The following is a 19824-nucleotide window of genomic DNA, read 5'->3' on the forward strand; positions in this document are numbered from 1 at the left end:
GGAAATAATGCTTCATTCAGCAGAATGAAAAAGGAAGCCTAAAAATATGTACAGCCACTGCATCTGTAAAGACAATAAAACATTTTAATAATTGCATTATTAAAGAAAGCCACCCTACTCATATTTGTCCCTTTTTACTTTTTTTTTTTTTTTTTTTGGTAAAACCAATAAATAAACAAGTAGTAAAAGAAAAGAGTTAACTCTTTCTTCACATTCACTTGCTTTTCTTCTCAGTATCAGCTGAAGGAATTCTGTTCCAGCCGGATGGAGGAAAAGGAAGTAGGGATGTAGGAGCCGTACCCTCTGCCCCACCTCTCGCCCCCCAGAAGTACAAGGGGTCCAGTCAGCCCCAGAAACACAGAGGCTCCTTACAGGATCCCTTCAGGCACTGTGGGAAGCTTACAGCCTCCCTGTGTTCACAGAAGCCTGGGCAACCTGTCAGGAATGGGACTGGACCCAAAGTGCCGTGTCTCAGCCCTGGGCTCTGACAATGGTATGTCTAGCTATGCAGGCTTCTTTCCTCTTAAATCTTCCATTCTTTTCCCATTTAAATCTGCTTTAAAGAAGATACAAAAAAGGTGACAAAACCATGATTGTCTTCTAAAGTAAACTTAATTTCTAGCTGGAAGGAAGGAATGGGCTGAATTTCTCTGAGAGATCACTTACCAGAAAACATTACAGAGAAGTCTGAATATCTAAAATACACCAGGGAAAAACGTACTGCAGAAATGATTTATTTCATGCCAACTTAACTCTTTGACATACAATTCAAAAATATATCCAGTACATCAATAATTTAATACACAGAAAAATTTATAACTCAGTGAATTCCAAAACAAGGTTTTATCCACACATACTTGCATCATAAGGCAAAAGCTAGTCTATCCATAAGCAGCACTCCTACAGCCTATTCTCAACATACATTGGAGAATAAATGTCTTCTACTACTATAGCTATACTTAAAAATAATTTCCCTTGTCTTCCAGATACTTCCATAGAAACATAAGATATTTCTACAGAAAATAATTTCTACAGCGATAGCTAAGCTATCAAACTATTATAATTCATAGAAATGTCAAATATAACATTATCCTGAAGAAATAACTGAATTTGCATATTATTATTGCCTGCCAATTACAACTAAAACACACACAAAATTAAACATGCTGAGGAATACATTCCAGTGCACTTTAATAGAAACAAAGAACGAACCTGGTGGTGGTTACCATATGACTGAAACAGAAGATACCAAATTTAATGCAACAATCAATGACAGCAATCAATATACTAGAAAGGGATCCAGTTCAAGGTGCTATTCTGCTAGGAACGCTGGGTTTCTATTAACGTAAGTGGTGTAGGAGTGTCTCAGCTTCAGTCTAGACTACTTAATTAGAGGCACAGATAGTATTAATAGAACTGCCACGAAGCAGCACATATTCCTGCAGAGCCCGTTAGGGAAAAGGAATGTAAAAATTTCAAAAGGTTTACAAGATTCACCAGTAAGTTGCTTTGTAAAAATCAATCATTTTTCTGATTTTTAAACAAAAGTTAAAAGCTAGGAGAGAATATATTGTTTCAGATTCAAACATTGCTCTCTGTTATGAATAGGCCAGATTTGCTTAAGCCTCATAAAAAGTCTTCCTTCATAAAGTGATCTGTTTGGTATCATAAATGCCCTTCAGATTGCAAGTAACTAACAACAATAATGAAAATTGTAACAAAATAATGTATTTTTCATATAACACAGTATTCCAAGATAAATTTAATAAAATTATAATTACAGAAAATCAGAGTAACCATTGTTAATACTTCATATCTAAAACTCATCGTGCTTGTGATTTAAAATAACAATAGTATTGAAAAATTAGCAGCTTCCTACTACTCCCATTAATACTGTTAAAGACAATTTATTTTACAGGTGCTTGATTGCAAAACAAAGACATATTATATATACTGTGATTTTTCCAGTAGTGTAAGTTACAGTAGTATAGTTTGTTATCGTACCTAAGTGATAAAATACATCATAGTTTGCCCTATGCCCTTTACATAGTTCGCTAAATGTCTCCTTTATGTTCCCTCATAGTGATGTGAAGTGAGAAGTCTTTCTAAGAGCCGCACCTTACTTCAAGTGCAGAGGACTCACTTCTTAATGCAGTTATCAGAATGTGTATATTTCTAGATGTTTGAAAACAGAAATACAGATCTAGCACGAACAGGAAGTTTGACTAGAGCTTTTTAATCTCCATACTTTTAAAGAAATCCAGAAATCCAGCACTGACAGAGTATTAAAGTGGCTACTGTCGTCATTCCCACATCTCAACATTCATGTCTATTTATGTGAATTCTTTTCACTGGTTTACATATCTGACTTGAAAATATTCGAACATCTGTATTTAGCTTGGGTGTTTTTGTTTTTTGGTGTGTTTGTTGCTCTGTTTTTTGTTTTTTTTTTTGTGTGTGTGGTGGTGGTGGTGTCCATAGCTTGAGGAAAGTGTGATAATGATGATAAAAATCAAAGTATACCCTGGCTGCTCAGTAACTAAAAAAGCAAGACTGTAAAGAAAGATATAATTGAAATAAATATGACTGTATACTGACAAAATTAATAAGCTAACATTCAGTTTCCAAAAAGCACATTTTGCAAGGCAGTTTTATTTTAAATCATCTAATCCAGAGCATCAAATGTACTGCAAAAAAACCATTAGCATATACTACAATCACAGCTTAGACATACCAAAGTTGATTTTAATTTATTTTATATAAATATTTTAGGGTACTAATAGGAGTAGAATTCAAGGAACTCAGCAAGAGTTTGGTTGGGGAGGGAGGGGAGAGGTGTTTAAAACCTCAGGCACTTATCTTCCAAGCAAAACTTTTGCATTGTTTTTATTAGCAGTAACCAAATTAGTATAAAATTAGCTCAGGTATGCACCAAGTGTCATGCAGGCATACAGCTTATTTCTACAACTTTTTTTTTTTATAATTGTACTCTATTTTTTGTTGAAAGTTTTCCAGATTTAGTCATATGCTCTAATAATTACTTTTTGAAACACTTTAATCAGCCTATCAATTGCACTTAGAGCAAGAGTAACTGTTGTTCAGTAATGAACACATGAATAAAATAATGCCTTCACTTGTCAACTCAAATCTAAGCTCCCAATATCCAGGGGCTACGTGATGTGGCACTGGGGATCTCCAAGCACAAACCAGGGAAGAACCCTTGAGATATTTTATGAGCTCTGATTTCTGGGCTTTCAAAAAGCAGCCACTGGTTACTCCATTACTGCACTTCAACATCCAAAAATAGGTCAGTGGATTCCCACCTCAATGAGCTCAGAATTTCTGTATTAGCAACTGAAACCCCACTGCCATGAATTTATAAAAGCAGATCCTCAAATCACTATATCCCCATTAAAACTGCTCAGAGGGCTTAAACCAGGGACTAGTTAGCTTTTGTATATTAAATCCTGACCATGCTTCAATAGGAAGTTCTGCTAGCAACTGTTCCACTGATTTCTGAGAGGGGAAAAAAAATCAAGCCCTGAGAAGGCTTTAACCATTGCTCTGAAGTAAACTGCAGCTAGATAAGAATAATTCACAAATGTTCAGATAAGCAAACATCCCTTCTGTGACTTTTCCACTAGCACTGAATTAGATCCCTTTGTAGTAACATTTCAGGAGTTAAATTAAGATCTTGCACCTTTATTTCATTCACAGATTTTCACAAAAATTGTTGGGCAATTAAATGAAATACATGTTATAAAAATAGAAATATAAAGTCTTGGAACATTCATGTTGATGGATGTCCAAAACATACATCCCCTTTCAGATAAGGCTGAATACAAGATAGTGTTTCTAAATGTAGCTACTATAAATTAAATAGGTGCTATTATAAAGTTCCTATTATAAAGTTCCTAAAGAACAGCCTGCATTAAAAAAGTGTCTCTTTCTCAACTTACAGTTCCTGATACAGCCATAAGATTTTGATCAAGCTTTTACAATACACAAAATGCACAAATTAAAGAAGTGCCCTCTTACAGGTAAAGTGGAAATTGCATGAGTTTGGACACATGCAGGTATAGCTGTCATTCAGCATATTCACCTAAGAACAAAATTGACAGTTATTTTATGCCTGCCCATTTATTTACATAATTATTTCTACACAAGTAGAGTATTTCTCCTCCTTCATAATAACAATACAGTGTTTTAAAACAGGCAGATTGATATATTATAAATACCACTACTGTTAGAACATATAATGTACTAAATCACAGGAGGTAGTTAGATTTCCATTAACAGTTACTTCAGAAAACAAAGACTACTTTTAAGAATTAGTAGAACACCTCATTCATGAAAATTTACTTTTCATAATAACTCAGTCCCAGATGCTTTAAGGGTTGCCTGTCTTTTTAAGCATGGTGAGAATTTATGATAGAAGCATGTTCTCTTTCAGTATTCAACATTGTTTTGCAATAAGCACTTAAGAAAACTTTAAGTGGTAAAGATATAAGACAAATTCCAATAAAGCAACATTTTAAGTTAATCAAATTTCACAAGATGTCATGACTATGACCATATCTTCAACCTTATATTTCAAACTTCATTCAACTAACTACGATTCAAAAATATATGTACACCAATGAAATTAATGAGAAGCATTTTTACACTGTTATTAACATTAATTGGCATTTTTGAATGGCATTTAAATGAGTAAGCATTTATTCTTTTTGCAACAACTTACTGCAAAGTACAGGCACCTTAAAAACAGATACATAATGGAACCAGGGCATTTGGGACATAAAGTGTTTATTATTATTATCTAGTCATGCTATGTATTTCCCTTCTTCTAAAGAAATACCCTAAATTTGTAAGTTGTGCCTGAATCATATGCAAATTATAATGTTTCAGAATTTAACTCAGCTTTCTTATTAGATTTCTTTTACACTTAAAAAGCCATCAGTATGCCAAGATTTTCAGTTACAACTATAAAAATCTTACACAGACATATCTTTATGAATGTATTCTTGCTATTGCACATGTTCATACGATGGTGAAACCCTCATCCATATTCAATTATTTACACATGCTACTTATCTTTATATAGCATTAGAAAAGGAAAAAAAAAAAGTTACCTTTCTTGATCAATATATACTTCTCCAAAATTTATGCCAGCGAGATTTATGAGCACAGCCTGCCATTAAATTTTCTGCCTATGCAGGGTCTGATTCAAAGACCACTGAAACCAAAAGAAGCCTTAATTTAAAATCAGCAGATTTTGGACTAGGCATAAAAATTCAAAAAGGAAAAAAAGTTAGAAAATGATTATTTTAATAACTGATATAGCTGCACTTCGGATGCATCAAGATACTCTCATAGCATCTGCTCAAATACAAAAAAATAAATCCTTCCAAAAACGCTCTTTTTGAAACTTAAATATTACTGTTCAAGTTGAGCCCTAGATATAGATATACTTAGGAAGTTTGTTCTCTATTAACTTAATTATTAGTTTTCTCCTTTTGGTCATTACAAAAAATTCCACATGGACATACAATTACATCTACAATAGAAGAATCAAAGAACTGAAGGGGCTGGAAGGGACCTTGAAAGATCATCGGGTCCAACCCCCCTGCCAAAGCAGGTTCCCTAGAGCAGGCTGCCCAGGTAGGCGTCCAGACAGGCCTTGAATATCTCCAGAGAAGGAGACTCCACAACCTCCCTGGGCAGCCTGTCCCTGTGCTCCGTCACCCTCACCATGAAGAAGTTCTTTCGCGTGTTGGTGTGGAACTGCCTGTGCTCCATCTTGTGGCCATCACTTCTTGTCCTATCCCCATAAACCACTGAAAAGAGGTTGGCCAGATCCCTCTGTCCCCCACCCCTCAGATATTTATACACATTGATGAGATCCCCTCACAGTCTTCTCTTCTCCAGGCTGAACAGAGCCAGTCTCAGCCTTTCCTCATAGGGAAGATGTTCCAGGCCCCGTATCATCTTTGTGGTCCTCCACTCGACTCTTTCCAGGAGATCCCTGTCTTTCTTGTAGCGGGGAGCCCAGAACTGGACACAGTACTCCAGGTGAGGCCTGACCAGGGCAGAGTAGAGGGAGAGGATCACCTCCCTTGACCTGCTGGCCACACTCCTCTTAATGCAGCCAGCATTAATGTTCCCATTGGCCTTCTTGGCCAACAGGGCACAGTGCTGGCTCATGGCCAACGTGTCATCCACCAGGACCCCCAGGTCCTTCTCCTCAGAGCTCCTCTCCAGCAGGTCATCCCCCAGCCCGTACTGATACATGTGGTTGTTCCTTCCCAGGTGCAGGACTCTACACTTGCTCTTATTAACAGGTTTATTCTTGTCATAAGTGGTAAAGTTCTAATACATGTGCATTTCCAAAATATAGTTGTTCCTTCATTATTATTTTAAAAACAAAAATGGTCTTCTCTATTTCTGTGATATATCATAAATACAGTATTTTCCAAGCAACGATTAAGAAATACATGTCCACTGAATTTTCCTTAGCTTTGAGTTTAGACATCATCAAATATTACGCTTCGAGACATTGACAGGTATCTTCCACCAGGCTGGTACCTGCAGAATGAATTTTAAGTATGAAAAAGTATCACAGGAAAAAGAAGAATAAAGACCCAAGAATATATATAACCCTCACTGCACACTTTGCTTCTTTAGTCTCAATGATTGTTACAAGATCTGAAGTTCTACTGGATTACTTTTTCCATGAGAATGTTTTATGCAGTCATTAAATTAAATCTCATGTGATCAAAAAAACATATGGTTTGCGATATGAACATAGGGAGTCTTAAAGAACTTTGCTTCCTGTTACAAAGGAAAGAAGTTGAATGCTTTTGTTAAATAGTACAAACGTTTTAAAAAACAGCATCAAGTTTCTTGTTTGGGTGTTTAACAGAACATACTGTATTCCTAGGAAGCATATAAAGATTAATTAAAACAAACAGCTGCATACTTACCTGGAAAAAAAGGAATCTTCACAAATTATTGGTCATATATATTTCAAAAGGATTTAGAAGGCACAAGTACAATCTGATACAAGCATGATGTACTTCCTGTCTGCAGTACTTAGGCAAAACCCAAACAGACACAAAACCAGAACTTAGCCTCCCTAGTGCTATTACAATGTCCTAAAACATTTATAACTATTGCAGAAGCTATCATTTTAAAAAAAGTAAAAAATATATCAATGTCACACAAACAATCTTTAAGTGAATTGAAATTTTAAATGGAATTACTCTTGATTTATCGACTCTATGAAATGAAGGTTATAGAAGAAGGCCCTATTAAACTCTCTGGCTCCAGGTTTCCTTCTTAAAGCAAAAGATCAGAATGCTCTGCAAAATTGCATAACTGCCAGAAGACTTCAGATATATACTTGAAAAGTATTTGCCTCAAAATAATTATAAGAAAGCCTATGTACATTTTTGTAGGTTATTACCCTTCCACGCACTGTTTAGAAAGTCAACAATGCTTAGAACTGCAAGGCTAGTTTCTCTTTAAACTCTTGTACTTGAACAAAGCCAACAACCCCAAGCTTCTGAAATGTTGTGACACTAGATAATACAAGTTAGTCGCTGTTATAATCTAACACTGCTTCTAACACTGCTGAATCAATCCACAGAATCTGGTAGGGTACTTTAACAGCATTCTTTACATGCTTTTGAACTGGCATTTATTTGTTGACATTACAGATGTAACTCAACAGAAACCACTTTGGAATTTTTATTGGATTTGATATGCTAATTTAAGCTGAAAAATAACACGAAGTATAACTTCCTTATAAGAAATTTAAAATGATTTATCATTTAAAGGTTCTAAATCATAATAGACTAGGTAAAAAAAGCATCCATTACATGTGTTACTTCTTTCCTCAATATGAAGCAGAGCCTAGCAGCTAGTAAGATACCTGTTTCAAAATTAAGAACGTTTGGTGTTGCAAAGACATTCAGAGAATCACAGAGTTCTCTATTATACACAGAGCTACACCATACAGTCCTAGAGTTTTTGTTCAATAGCTTCAGATTTTCATTTACTTCACTAGTCTCAAGATCTGATCCCCAGCTGCATTCCTGCAACTACTGGCCTGTAATACTCTGTTCTGTTTCCTGCCTTTCCATCCTTTATGATGTTTGCATATAGGGAAATCAAGTAAGCTTTCTGAAGTACTGTAAGACTGAGGTCCTGTAGGAAAACCTTATATAGGACATATGTAGGTCTTTCTTCCGGTCTTTCACTTCTGTATTTATAAGCAATATTTTTCACATTACACCAACATACAAATTTAATGTTCAACTCAAACATTTCTAATAATAATAAAAATGGAAAAGCCTTCATGTTTTGACTGGTTTTAAAACATTTTTCATATCTTCGTGGAGAAGGAAGAAAAAGAAAAGAGCTAGTGAGAGTCAAATATGGTTTAAAAAGCTATTATTACAAAATCATCCAATATAACTTTTACAGATCAGGAGATATGAGCTAATATCTTTTAATTTTTAATTCTAAATAAAACAGAAATTCCTCACCTTCCAGAGTCTGATTCAAGAGGGTCATCATTAATGGAGTCTGCATTAAAATCCAAAGGTTCTGCATCCTGGAGAAGTTCTATTCTATCTCTCTCAGTCCTACCATTTGATCGGGTGTACTTTGACAGTGCTGAATATGTAAAAGAAAGGAAAGACACTTGTTTGGTCTATGTACACCTTAGAGTGTGTGGAAACATAAAACTTTAAAAAAACACAATAGAAAACAGTGTAATAATTTGCTAGTATCTCAGATAAAGCATAAGAGTGATTACCTAGAGTAAGTTCAATATTAAACCAAATCTGGCTACATTCTCAAATTTGTAGGTAATTTGGATTTTATTTTTAATTTCCAGAGCTATGTGACTACAACTTTTCATTTTCCCCTTAACTAGGATGAAATCTAGTTTTTCATTTTCTTTTCATTCTTTGCAAAAGTTATAAACAAATATTACTTAGAAGTAAATAAATAAAGCATTCATTCTTCTTCCTACTTTCTACTTTTAATTAAACTAGCTGTGAAAGAGATATGTATAAAATTTACCTGGAGGTTTTTCTGTTCTTTTTCTGTGGATTTATCCATTTCAAAACAAACTAGTGAAATAACCAGTTGTTTTGCAATTTACTGCCTCCTTCGCTAGGCCAGTGCCTACAGCTGTTGTTGTGTAGGCACAGTGCCTACAGAATGCTGCACAATCATATCGTTAATATTAAAATATAATTTCAAATAATTTCAGTTTGGCTATCACTGAAAATTTGGGTTTCCAACTGTTGTAATGTGTGGGGGGAAAAAAATCTGCCAGCTGTCTCTGAAATATGTTCAAAGCTTCCCCACCTCCCACTTTTTCTTACCTTTTTTTTTTTTTTTTTTTTTGAATCTTTTCCCATTTATTGAGTAAACTTTTATCAACTTTGCTTAATTTAACCTGTCATACGTAGTTGTTCAGTTACATTTCTCACCTGTTGTTCGCTTACAAGAGCGCATAAAATATATTTAAAAACATTAATACAAATAATGACACAAGGACAAGTCAACCTTTGGAAAGTTAAAGCAGACAATGAAAGTTTGTTTGTTTTCAAAGATTTTTGTCTCAACATTATTATTCTCCAACAAGAAAAATAATACTGCACATATAAGAATCTAAGCCATCAGTATTTTAACATGTGTTATTAAATGAACATGTCCTAAATTAAGTATTTTTGTTACAAACTGCAATGCTGACTGCAATCAGTGTATGTCTCATAAGAAAACCATGTAACTGAGACCAGCCAGAATCTCCAACTACAGCTGGTCAAAAGACAGGAAGAAACGCAGTACTCTTTTCAGGTGTCTTTAACGGAAAAGGCAACACTATGCCACGGAAGGAAATGTATCAGCACATCATCTAAGACAAAAGGAAACTATTTAGTCTTTCTTATACAGCCAGCAATTGTGCAGACAAGATATTAAAAACCTAAAAACAAACAAACAAAAATGTACACACTCAAAACAACAACAGAAAAAAAAACACACAAAACTTACGTCTATTGGTATTGGTCTCTGAGAAACTGGATTCTTTCTGTTCTGTGTGGACAACCCTGTTTCTAGTAGAATCCTCTCTATTTCCATACCGCTCTTTCCATTCCTAGAAAAAGACAAAAAAGAAAAACATTAGCTGTGAGTAAAGAGCAATGCAACTACAGCGTACCTAGCATTAAGAGATATTCCACAATTCAAAGCTAACTGGTCAATTACAACATACTATGAAAGTAATACTTCAAAAAGAGTTACTCTTCGATACCTTTATACAGCAAAAACTCTTGTTTTGTTTTAAACTCAAGGTAAGTCCTCCACAAAACCAGTTTCAATAAATGTTCTTTAGAAGAGAACGTCTCAGGGGAAACAAGCTACATATTAAATCTACAAAGTTCTTCAAATGCTCTAAGTTATGGTGAGAAGACAAACATTCCTGTTTTCTGGTTTCTCCTTCCATCTAGTGGTAGAATTGTAAAATACCCAGACAACAAAAAAAAATCTGAAAGGCTATTTTTACTAAGCTTATTCTTTTTGTTCCATTCCATCATCTAACTTTGTAGCATTTAAACTTTTTAATATGGAAAAGTATGAAGTACTAGAAAAAAAAATATCACCCGCTCTTTTTAGGAGAGAACTTCATGTATCAATAGAAATTTTTCCAATTGTTCCACTAAATCCAATGTATTTCAGATTCATATATGGATCCCTGCTATACTCAAAAGTTGCTGTACTGTTTTACACCATCAAATCTTACAGTTCAAAGCTGTAGATCAAACATCTAATCATAATCCAGTAAGAAGTAATACTCTCAAAAGCCCCAAAAGTTTCAAAAATGGATGCGCTACAGTAGTTAGTACAAACTCAAAACACAGGTAATATCTCAAATTGAGCTTGTAGTTGAAACTAAAATTGTTGCTTTATGCAAGATCATTTCAGTGTATACTAAATACGTCATGCATTTACTACTACATCACTTTGTATAGAGGGCAAGTCCTACAATTATGGGATGTAGGGTGCTGAGGGAACCATCAGAAGAAAGGTCTTTGCAGTACTGGCCACTATCAAAAATTGAAGGCAAGTTTCCCTGAGCCTGAAGAACCCAGAGGTTTTAGTCCCAGAATTATCTTGCCTTTCTGTAAACAGTATTTTCCCCCTTAGTCATTTCATTTTTCACATGTAACCTCTGGATTCCTCTCTTTGATTGTTTCTGGAGAGCGTGGAAGACAGCTTCCTGACTCAGCTGGTTAGTGAGCCTACCAGGGGTGGTGCCCCGCTAGACCTTCTCTTCACAAACAGAGAAGGACTGGTGGAGGATGTGATTGTCAGGAGCTGTCTTGGGCAGAGTGACCACGCAATGGTGGAGTTCTCTATTCTTGGCGAGGCCAGGAAGGGGACCAGTAAAACCGCTGTATTGGACTTTCGGAGGGCTGACTTTGTGCTGCTGAGGACACTGGTTGGTGGAGTCCCTTGGGAGGCGGTTCTGAAGGGCAGAGGGGTCCAGGAAGGCTGGGCGCTCTTCAAGAGGGAAATCTTAATGGCGCAGGAACGGTCTGTCCCCACGTGCCCAAAGACGAGCTGGCGGGGAAGAAGACCAGCCTGGCTCAACAGAGAATTGTGGCTTGACCTTACGAGAAAAAAGAGGGTTTATAATCTTTGGAAAAGTGGGCAGGCCACTAGGGAGGACTATAAGGATGTTGCAAGGCTGTGCAGGGACAAAATTAGGAAGGCCAAAGCTCATCTGGAGCTCAATCTGGCTACTGCCGTTAACAAAAAATGTTTCTATAAATACATCAACACAAAAAGGAGGACTAAGGAGAATCTCCATCCTTTACTGGATGCGGGGGGAAACTTAGTTACAAGAGATGAGGAAAAGGCGGAGGTGCTCAATGCCTTCTTTGCCTCAGTCTTTAGCAGCAATACCGGTTGTTCTCTGGATACCCAGTACCCTGAGCTGGTGGAAGGGGATGGGGAGCAGGATGTGGCCCTCACTATCCATGAAGAACTGGTTGGTGACCTGCTACGGCACTTGGATGTGCACAAGTCGATGGGGCCAGATGGGATCCACCCAAGGGTACTGAGGGAACTGGCAGAGGAGCTGGCCAAGCCACTGCCCATCATTTATCAGCAGTCCTGGCGATCGGGGGAGGTCCCAGTTGACTGGCGGCTAGCAAACGTGACGCCCATCTACAAGAAGGTCTGGCAGGTAGACCCAGGGAACTATAGGCCCTGTCTGTTTGACCTCAGTACCAGGGAAGCTCATGGAGCAGATTATCTTGAGTGTCATCACAAGGCACTTTGATCAGGCCCAGTCAGCATGGGTTTATGAAAGGCAGATCCTGCTTGACGAACCTGATCTCCTTCTATGACAAAGTGACACGCTTGGTGGATGAGGGAAAGGCTGTGGATGTGGTCTACCTTGACTTCAGCAAGGCTTTTGACACCGTCTCCCACAGCATTCTCCTCAAGAAACTGGCTGCTCTTGGCTTGGACTGGCGCACGCTTCGTTGGGTTAAAAACTGGCTGGATAGCCGGGCCCAAAGAGTCGTGGTGAATGGAGCCAAGTCCAGTTGGAGGCCAGTCACTAGTGGCGTCCCCCAGGGCTCGGTGCTGGGGCCGGTCCTCTTTAATATCTTCATCGATGATCTGGACGAGGGCATTGAGTGCACCCTCAGTAAGTTTGCAGATGACACCAAGTTAGGTGCATGTGTCGATCTGCTTGAGGGTAGGAAAGCTCTGCAGGAGGATCTGGATAGGCTGCACCGATGGGCTGAGGTCAACTGCATGAAGTTCAACAAGGCCAAGTGCCGGGTCCTGCACCTGGGGCGCAATAACCCCAAGCAGAGCTACAGGCTGGGAGATGAGTGGTTGGAGAGCTGCCAGGCAGAGAAGGACCTGGGAGTGATGGTGGACAGTCGGCTGAATATGAGCCAGCAGTGTGCTCAGGTGGCCAAGAAGGCCAACGGCATCCTGGCTTGTATTAGGAACAGCGTGACCAGCAGGGCTAGGGAGGTGATCGTCCCCCTGTACTCAGCTCTGGTGAGGCCGCACCTCGAGTACTGTGTTCAGTTTTGGGCCCCTCGCTACAAGAAGGACATGGAGGTGCTTGAGCGGGTGCAGAGAAGGGCGATGAAGCTGGTGAGGGGCCTGGAGAACAAGTCCTACGAGGAGCAGCTGAGGGAGCTGGGCTTGTTCAGCCTGGAGAAGAGGAGGCTCAGGGGTGACCTTATCGCTCTCTATAGGTACCTCAAGGGAGGCTGTAGTGAGGTGGGGGTTGGCCTGTTCTCCCACGTGCCTGGTGACAGGACGAGGGGGAATGGGCTTAAGTTGAGCCAGGGGAGTTTTAGGTTGGATGTTAGGAAGAACTTCTTTACCGAAAGGGTTGTTAGACACTGGAACAGGCTGCCCAGGGAAGTGGTGGAGTCACCATCCCTGGAAGTCTTTACAAGACGTTTAGATGTAGAGCTTAGGGAAATGGTTTAGTGGGGACTGTTAGCGTTAGGTCAGAGGTTGGACTCGATGATCTTGAGGTCTCTTCCAACCTAGAAATTCTGTGATTATCTTGCCTTTCTGTGAACAGTATTTTCCCCCTTAGTCATTTCATTTTTCACATGTATCCTCTGGATTCCTCTCTTTGATTGTGACTGTCTACGAAATTCCAAATGCTGTAAGTCAATTACTAAAGCTGCAGCTAACCGAAGCTGCTTAAATGAAGCTGCATGAATTATACTCTGGTAACAACAGACCTGAGGAAGGCTGAGGTATTCAACAACTTCTTCGTCTCAGGCTTCACTGGCAGTCAGACTTCCCATGTCTCTCAAGCCCCTGAACATCTAGGCAAGGGCTTGGAGAGCAGAGTCCCTCCTACTGCAAGTGAAAAGCAGGCTCAAGACCACCTGATGAAATTGAAAAGGTACAAGTCTAAGGGGCCTGATGGCATGGATCCCATGGTCCTGAGGGAACTGGCTGATGGAGTTGCCAAACCTCTCTCCATCATAGCTGAAAATTTATGACAGTCAGGTGAAGTCCCTGGTGACTGGAAAAAGGGAAACATCACTCCCATTTTTAAAAAGGGTAGACAGGAGGACCTGGAGAACTACAGGCTGGTGAGCCTCACCTCTGTGCCTGGGAAGATCCTCCTGGAAGTAATGTCAAGGCACATGCAGGACAAAGAGGTGATCTGAGACAGCCAGCATGGCTTCACCAAGGGCAAGTCAATCTGTTTGCTTTTTGTGATGGAGTAACTGCATCAGTCAACAAGAGAGACTGACCAATGTCATCTACCTGAACTTCTGTAAGGCCTTTGACATGGTCCCACACGACATCCTGAGCTCCAAATTGGAGAGAGATGGATTTGAAGGGTGGACCATCCAGTGGGTAAGGAATCGATTTGATGGCCACACTCAGAGAATGGTGGTCAATGGCTCTACGTTCAGGTGAAGACCGGTGACAAGTGGTGTCCCTCAGGGGTCTGTCTTGGGACCAGGGCTGTTTAATGTGTTTATCAATGACACAGACAGTGGAATCGAGTGCACACTCAGCAAGTTTGCAGATGACACCAAGCTGAGTGGTGCAGTTGATGCATCAGAAGGAAAGGATGCCATACAGAGGGACCTGGACAAGCTTGAGAAGTGGGCCCATGTGAACTTAATGATGTTCAATAAGATTAAGTGCAAGGTGCTGCACCTGGGTTGGGGCAATCCCAGACATGAGCACAGACTGGGAGAAGAACCCACTGGGAGCAGTCCTGCCAAGAAAGACTTGGAGGTTGGACAAGAAACTTGACATAAGCCAGCAGTGTATGCCTGCAGCCCAGAAGGCCAACAGGGCTGCACGAAAAGAGGTATGGCCAGGAGGTTGAGGGAGGTGATTGTTCCCTTCTACTCTGCCCTTGTGAAGCCCCACTTGCATCCAGGTCTGGGGACCCCGGACAAGAATGATGTGGATCTGTTAGAGCAGGTCCAGAGGAGGACTACAAAGATGACCAGATGGCTGGAGCACCTCTTCTAGGAAGGAAGTCTGGAAGCAGGAGATGTTCAGCCTGAAGAAGAGAACACCTGGGGAGACCTTACTGTAGCCTTTCAGTACTTACATGTAATGTGGGGCTTATAAAAAAGATGGAGAGAAACTATTTACTCAGGCAGATAATGGTAGTAACAAGAGGGAATGGTTTTAAACCGAAAGAAGGGAGATTTAGATTAGATGTTAGGATAAAATTATTTCCTCAGAGGGTGGTAAGGCACTGAACAGATTGCCCAGAGAAGCTGTGCATGCCCCATCCCTGCAGGTGTTCAAGGCCAGGTTAGATGGGGCCCTAGGCAACTGTATCTTCTAGTGGGTAGCATCCCTCCCTGTAGCACAGGGATTGGAACTAGATAATCTTTAAAGATCCCTTCTAACCCAAGCCATTATATGGTTTTACAATCTTTCAACTCAGTAAGCATTGGAAAAGATTTGAATCAAGTACTTTGTTTGCTACCCAGTGGCAACAGCACTTATTCTGTCTTAATATAATTCCCTCCTCCGAAAAAAAAAAAAAACTAACCCATGCCAATTATTACCAATGAGCAAACAAAACAACATGTAAGTTTAGGAGAGCACACAGTACCCATTTCAAGTGAATATTCCAACACTGCCTTTCCACAGTTATTTCAAGCAGAGCAGTATCAACAGAAGGGTTTGAGAGCAAGCCATTCAAGATTATTTTGAAACCAACAGATTGGGATCCCGCTTAACAGGAACTACATTTGTTACACCAATAGGCATAGGTCTTTCTAACCGCATACTGAGTAACAAGAGTGTCCAAGCAGTATGACCACAATCAACCTCTCATCTTTTAAAATGATCATGTACATTATCTTTTTCCCCCAGTCATGACTATTCTGCAAGATTAAACTGATTCCATCAGTTATTGGAGGATATACATTTTTTTGTCAAATTGTTCAAGAAGAATTAAATAGCAATAGCAAATCCTACCATATATTGTACTACACTATAATTATGATTAGAGAAAACATGCTCATACCCTTCTCCTGTTTTCACCTTCTTCCTGTCTTTGTCGTTTTCTTTTCTCTAAAAATAAAAAAAAAGTCCAGCTATGTAACAGAAAAATAGTTATTCACAGACTTTTCTCAAAGGGAATGAAAACCCAATGTTAACTACCAGGGTTCTCATTGAATAGATGACTCATACAATTAAATAAAGCCAAAGACAAAGCTGCTTCTCTATCATTATGGAGTTTCCCATTAAAATCAATTCATCATGTTTATATCTTCTGTCAAGACATAACAATTGGATACCAGTTGGCAAAGCAAGAATAAACTTGAAGAAATGACTGGAAAAAGTATAACATTAAGAAGAAACTTGGGTGTTATTAAATAAAAACCTTTTTGAAGTTCTGGGAAGCCTAAAGCATGACCGATATAGTTTGTGTCATTATCTGCTATTCAGTTGGAAGTGTAACATTACAATGCCAAAGAAATAGTAATCTGTTGTTGAGGGGAGTGACACCCTTCCTGCTAAAAAAACAAAAACAAAACAAAACAACCTCTAAATTAATCTAGCTGGTTTTGTTTCTAATAAGGTATGAAAGGAGAAGTAAAAGTATTGCATAATATAACATTTTATCTACAGATTTTAGTTTCTGAATCTTTACTCAGGACTGCAAACAGCTTTAAACAAGAACTCTTTCAATAAAAAAAATAACAAAAAAAAACAAACAAAAAAAAAAAACAAAGAGCTCTCCAAAACAGCTGGTAACTACAGCTCTACAGAATATGCTTACTGTGATAAAACACAATAGTTAACAGAAATGGCAAAAATATCCTAAAGGGAACGATGGAATTTAGACAGGTCAGTGAACGCACACACAAAGACTAAAATGATAAAGACAATTTAAGTGGTAACTATACTTTATTAACAGGATCTCTGCACCTGCTCAGGTATTATTAGACTATACTAATGACTTCAAAGGAACACAACCTAACTGAATTGTAAAAATTACAGACACTGTACAAGTAAAGCTGGTATTTTACTTCAAATGTCAATGAAGTCCAATAGTGTTTACATAGGAACCTGTATTGTGAATCTGTTGCATTGTGTGCAGTAAGTAGACTGCCTCAGTACCATTCCTAACACTGAAAAGCTATATATTCTTTTTCCCCCCCAACATTTCAGACACGGAAACATGTAATATACTTTCTGTGAAGAACAGGATAGAGAATCTAACATACCTCTTCTGATTAGCTCCTTTCCTTCATCAATCAAATCAGAGGTCATTTCACTGTCCCCCATGAACTGCTGAAATCCCAAAAGATTCAAACAACGAGTTCCTAAACTGGTAAAAGTGAAAAAATAAAAATAGGAAAAATAGAAATTCCCTTCGTTAATTCATGGTAGAAATGTTCTTCCTTTCCACAGTAGAAATTTCCTCATAGTAGTTTGGATACCTCAAAATGTAAAACATTATTCAGAAATTTCTGGACAATTCAAAGAAAAAAACAACATTGAAAAAAAAAAAAAGATTACCTCAGAGATAAGAAAATACAAAATAGTGACAGGTTCCTAAATGTAGTTGAAAGTAATGGAATATTCCTATGCAAGTAGTGAGATGCTTATGGTCTGAGAGTAGTGCAAATGATTTAAGACAATTAAGCGAAAACTTCTTAGATATAATAGAATTCATGCTTACCATATCCAATTCACTCTCCTCAGCCAGAGGAAAATTACTATCTGTTACACACATTATGATTTGTATGTTATTTTTTGTTTATTTGTTTTTAAACAGCAATAACATGAGATCTACTTTCACTGCAGTTGCTATTTAGAAGAAATGCCTGGCATTCTTTTCAGCTGTAGGCCATCATTTTGGATACCCATCAGATGGCAGTCAGAGTAAGCTTGGTCCATCTTTTTTCTAGGATTAAGCTAGTTCTGGAACTGTATCCAGAAACTTTTTAAACTTCTCAGAGCATCCATGTTTTTTTTGTTAACCTCTGTACAAACTGTAACATCAACATCATGTTCAAAAATCGCTTCATTATATACTCATTAGAAGATTTTTCCTGTACTATCTCAGCCTTAAGATAGTTAGATTAAATAAAGGAGACAGCCTTACTTGACGTATTTTAATTAAACATTCAGTTCCACACGTATGTGAATTCCTTAGAAACCATTGGAGTTCATGCAAATCAAATTCTTCTACTTTCTTTTATTCTATTACACTGTAACAGTGAAGACCCAGGATCATCATGGACAGGTCACACAAAGCATTTTCTTGTCCTTTCTCATTTCTTTTGGGGATTCTTTCACCCCAACCTAACTTGAAGATAGGCTGAGAAAAGCTAGGACTGGATTCTTGTTGCCTTATTTCATGTGAATGTACATAGGCTACTGAAGGACATTCAAGGCAAACTATATTCCAGATGACTCTTAACACATACATAGCTTCTGACTGAAAAACACTGCAAGACTGAAGGAGTGAACATAAACACAGGCAAGCTGGGTCAGATGAAAAAGTGTCTCATCTCTTACAGTGGTCAGAAACAGACATTCCGAAGCCAATTTAAGGACCAAGCAAGCATATGACTTTCTGTAATTACCCTTCCAGACTCCTGCAATTTGTGGCTTAGGGAAGCAAGATTTAATGATTTATAACACTGTGTTTTCAAGCTAGTCTGGTAACTGAGAAAAAATTTGTTATTAGTCTGTTAGAAAGTTCATTAGATTAGTAGAAACTCTTATGATTCTTTGTTTATTGCAAAATCTTGCTGAAAACATAGGTTCCTCACCATAATTTTAATTTCAAATAGCATACTCTAATTTTTTGTAGGCTCTGAAGGTTGAACAGAATGGACCCCACAATCTGATTAATGAATGTTTAATGGGAAATTAAATTAATTTAAATGTAAAAATAAATGGTTTTAAAAAGGATATTCTTAAAACGTATACATTTCACATAAAACAACTGATCCCTATATATTTATCTTTTGCATTTTTATTAATATGTCACAGGTGCATTAATATGTTCCAGGTTCACTGCTGGAAAAGAAGTGAATTGCTGAAGAAGTGAAACTGCTTCAATTGCTGAAATTGAAGTTACCAATATTAAAAGAAGTGGAGGATCAGTCTTGCAAACTGCTTACCTAAAGTAGGTTGCAATACAGAGAATGACAACCAGCATTGGATAATATATATAGAATCCATCTGCAATGAAGGACAGCACTCTCATTGATCCCATTATCTGGAAAACAAATTCACAAGAGCAAGCTATAATGATGTATTTGCACATACAAGTAGATGGCACAATCTTTCTGGGTGTTTTCAGTCTATAATACATGGTAATTATTATCACAGATCTGATTCAGACAATTGACTGACAGTGTCCAGAAAAAAAAAAGAAAAAACACTTAAAAACATTTAAGATGCTAGTTCTTTTTACCTCACCTAATCCAGAATCGGTTAAAAAGTAGTGGATATTTTCATCTGCTATAGAAGGACTACATTAGGACACTACTTGCAAACAAAGGTAGATGCAACTTGCTGTCAGAAATCAATTGCTCAGTAAAATCAAACTCAGTACTTTTCAGTGGCCAGTTAGGTTTGGTATTAATCCATAAAGATGGAAAAATTATGCTAAAGCCAGTGGAACCTACTAAAGCTGTCAGGAAGGGAAAAACAACTTGCGCTCTCCAGCATAATGCTGTACTTTCTTAGGACAGAGACCAAAACAAAAAAAGCGGAGTTTTCAACAACTCCTGTCTAGCT

At 38.1% G+C, this 19824-nt stretch overlaps 1 protein-coding gene across 2 annotated transcripts in view; it reads right to left on the reverse strand.

Moving 5' to 3' along the window:
* Positions 1–719: 719 nt before the first annotated feature.
* Positions 720–19824, reverse strand: part of LMBRD2 (LMBR1 domain containing 2) — a 38599-nt gene continuing 19494 nt past the window's right edge. For both annotated transcript variants that reach the window (XM_082783211.1, XM_082783212.1), the window contains exons 14-19: positions 19203–19300; positions 17292–17395; positions 16085–16131; positions 10069–10171; positions 8550–8679; positions 720–6585 (exon numbers count right to left, since the gene is read on the reverse strand). In XM_082783211.1, coding sequence (XP_082639337.1) covers positions 6525–6585; positions 8550–8679; positions 10069–10171; positions 16085–16131; positions 17292–17395; positions 19203–19300 — 543 coding nt within the window. In that variant the 3' untranslated portion in view covers positions 720–6524. The remainder of the gene's footprint in view (positions 6586–8549; positions 8680–10068; positions 10172–16084; positions 16132–17291; positions 17396–19202; positions 19301–19824) is intronic.

This window comes from Aythya marila, assembly GCF_965140915.1.
Source record: "Aythya marila genome assembly, chromosome: Z".
In the NCBI taxonomy this organism is placed as follows: Eukaryota; Metazoa; Chordata; class Aves; order Anseriformes; family Anatidae; genus Aythya; species Aythya marila.